Source organism: Octopus bimaculoides, chromosome 9, assembly GCF_046866305.1.
Source record: "Octopus bimaculoides isolate indiv1 chromosome 9, ASM4686630v1, whole genome shotgun sequence".
Lineage (NCBI taxonomy): Eukaryota > Metazoa > Mollusca > Cephalopoda > Octopoda > Octopodidae > Octopus > Octopus bimaculoides.
The window spans coordinates 74,261,366-74,263,865 of NC_142936.1; the positions used below are offsets into that span (position 1 = coordinate 74,261,366).

General features: G+C 35.6%; 1 protein-coding gene across 1 annotated transcript in view; it reads left to right on the plus strand.

Annotated features, from left to right (window-relative positions):
* Positions 1 to 2,500, plus strand: part of LOC106877685 (diencephalon/mesencephalon homeobox protein 1-A) — a 73,893-nt gene that overhangs the window by 69,354 nt on the left and 2,039 nt on the right. Inside the window, exon 5 of the mRNA XM_014926632.3 lies at positions 2,487 to 2,500. This exon is cut by the window's right edge and continues 145 nt beyond it. Coding sequence (XP_014782118.2) covers positions 2,487 to 2,500 — 14 coding nt within the window. The remainder of the gene's footprint in view (positions 1 to 2,486) is intronic.

Below are 2,500 nucleotides of genomic sequence, written 5' to 3' on the forward strand. Positions count from 1 at the left end.
AATGAGATAGACAAACTGACCGAACAATAGAGAATGAGACAGATAACAGACAGCTAGACAGTTCGGTGTGCGTGATTGCATGTCCCGCACATATTTTAATCCTTCTTTGCTAGACAAACTTATTTCTAAAAACCATTATATTTATTAACTGTCATTCGTTAGATATCAGTGCCGACATGGATAAAAAGGCACTTTAACGTGGCTATCGGATTTTGCAAGTTGACTTGTTTTCATTGAGCATGTCGAACTAACTGTCGATGTTTCCACGTGCATTCAATTGAATAAAAGCACATAAATGTATGGCATCTGTATGTATGTATGAATGCATGTATGTATGTATGTATGTATGTATGTATGTATCCATGTGTATATGTATGTCTATGTACGCATGTATGTTTGTAAGTATGTATGTTTATGAGTGTGTGCGTATATACGTACATGCATGTGTGTATGGAGTATATCCAAAACGTATCGTGTATGTATGTCTTAATGCGTATGCATATATGTGTACCTGCGTTCACATGTATTTATGTCCATGAATGTACATGCATACATGTTTCATGTGTAAATCTATATCTTGATTTAGCTTTGCCATAACGTTGATTTGGGTTCTGTCTCAATGCGCCAAATTGACGAATAGCCCCCCAGTTTGAATTAACGTGTGTATATACGAAATAATGAATGTATATATGTATATATATATATATGTATATATATATATATATATATAATATATATATATACATTCATTATTTCATATATACACACGTTAATTCAAACTGGGGGCTATTCATATATACATATATACACACACACGTACATATACATACACGCTTACGTACACGCAAGCACACTCACACGCGCACACAAACACACATACGCAGATTGCTATAGCCCCAGATTGACGAATGCCTTGTAAGTGGACAGGCATACACACATGTGTGTGGTGTGTGTGTGTGTGTGTGTGTGTGTGTGTGTGTGTGTGTGTGTGTGTGTGTGTGTGTGTGTGTGTGTGTTTGCATTTCTATTTGTCCACCGCAACGATCACCGCCAGAACTTGACATTTATAATTGCTATTTTTTTGCCGTCCCCGTAACACAACTGTTCGGCAAAAGAGACCAACAGAGTAAATAACAATCTCAAAATAAGTACTGAGGTCTAATTGTACGGCTAAAACCTTTCAAGGCGATACCCCAGCATGGTCAAAGTCCAATGACTGAAATAAGTATATATCAGTTTGTCTACATGGATGTACGTGTAAATAAGAGTGACTAGACTTCTGTTATGTGTATATGTATGCAGGAACGCATGTATATATGCATGTATGTATGTATGTATGTATGTATGTATGTATGTATGTATGTATGTGTGTGTGTGTGTGTGTGTGTGTGTGTGTGTGTTTGTGTGTGTGTGTGTGTGTGTGTGCGTGCATTTATATATGCATTTATATAATATATTAAAAATTATCTTTCGCAAATAAGAGCTGGTGATTAACTACCTGTCGTTTGTTTTTACCTGAATGTGCACGGATATGAGTTTATGTATACCTATAATATATGTATATACGTGATGTAAGGCATCAATTTGAAAATAATTTCATATCAGAATATACTTGCAGACTGGACTTTCATTTGCTTGTTTTTTAAAAGGAAAGAAATATCTCACCAAGAATCAATTATTTTTTTCTCATTTCTAAAATAAATTAAATGAACTGAAATATATCACATAACCTTTATACATTTAATTTGTTTTTAATGTTTCAACAACAAAGTTCCTAATATTCGTAGATAGAAGTCATTTTAATCATACCTATTCAGTACGAAGAAGTCATTAAAGGTATGCTAATTACTTTATACAAGGCGGTTGAGCAGCATTTCTTCCAGGTCTTTACGTTCTGCGTTCACATTCCGCTGCGATCCGTCATTCCTTCGGGCTCGATAGAATATGGTAACAGCTAACTACTGCGGTCGATCCGATCGATGCAATCGACTTGTCCCGTCCCTCAAAATTGCTGGTATTTTCTCCTTTGATAGACTGGTGTACTGCTCAGAGGGTGTGTTGTGTCTATTAATCACTTATACGCCTTCGAAACTGTGTAATCAGCCGAATGACTTCTCGGTCTTGAGAAAAAAGAATGCTTTATATAATTTACACGATAAAGGAAAACGGAAAACATTTTAGAAAAGAGTAAAGTAGAGTGAGGTAAACATAATTTTCATAATTCAATAGCTGTGTAGATTTCGCATAAAAGCAGCAAGATGGCAGAATCACTAGAGCGGCAAATAAATACTTTGAGGTGCTTGCTCCGGTTCATTGCGATCTGGGTTCATATTTCAACAGAGTCAACTTTCCCTTTTATCCATGAAGTACCAGTCAAGTACAGCGGTACAATTCTCAGTTATACTGTATGAAGCTGCAACAAAAAGAGAATTATACCCCACCTCCAGTTATTTAGTATCTTCTGTTCTTTTTTTTTATTTTGATAGGCGAATATGAATAT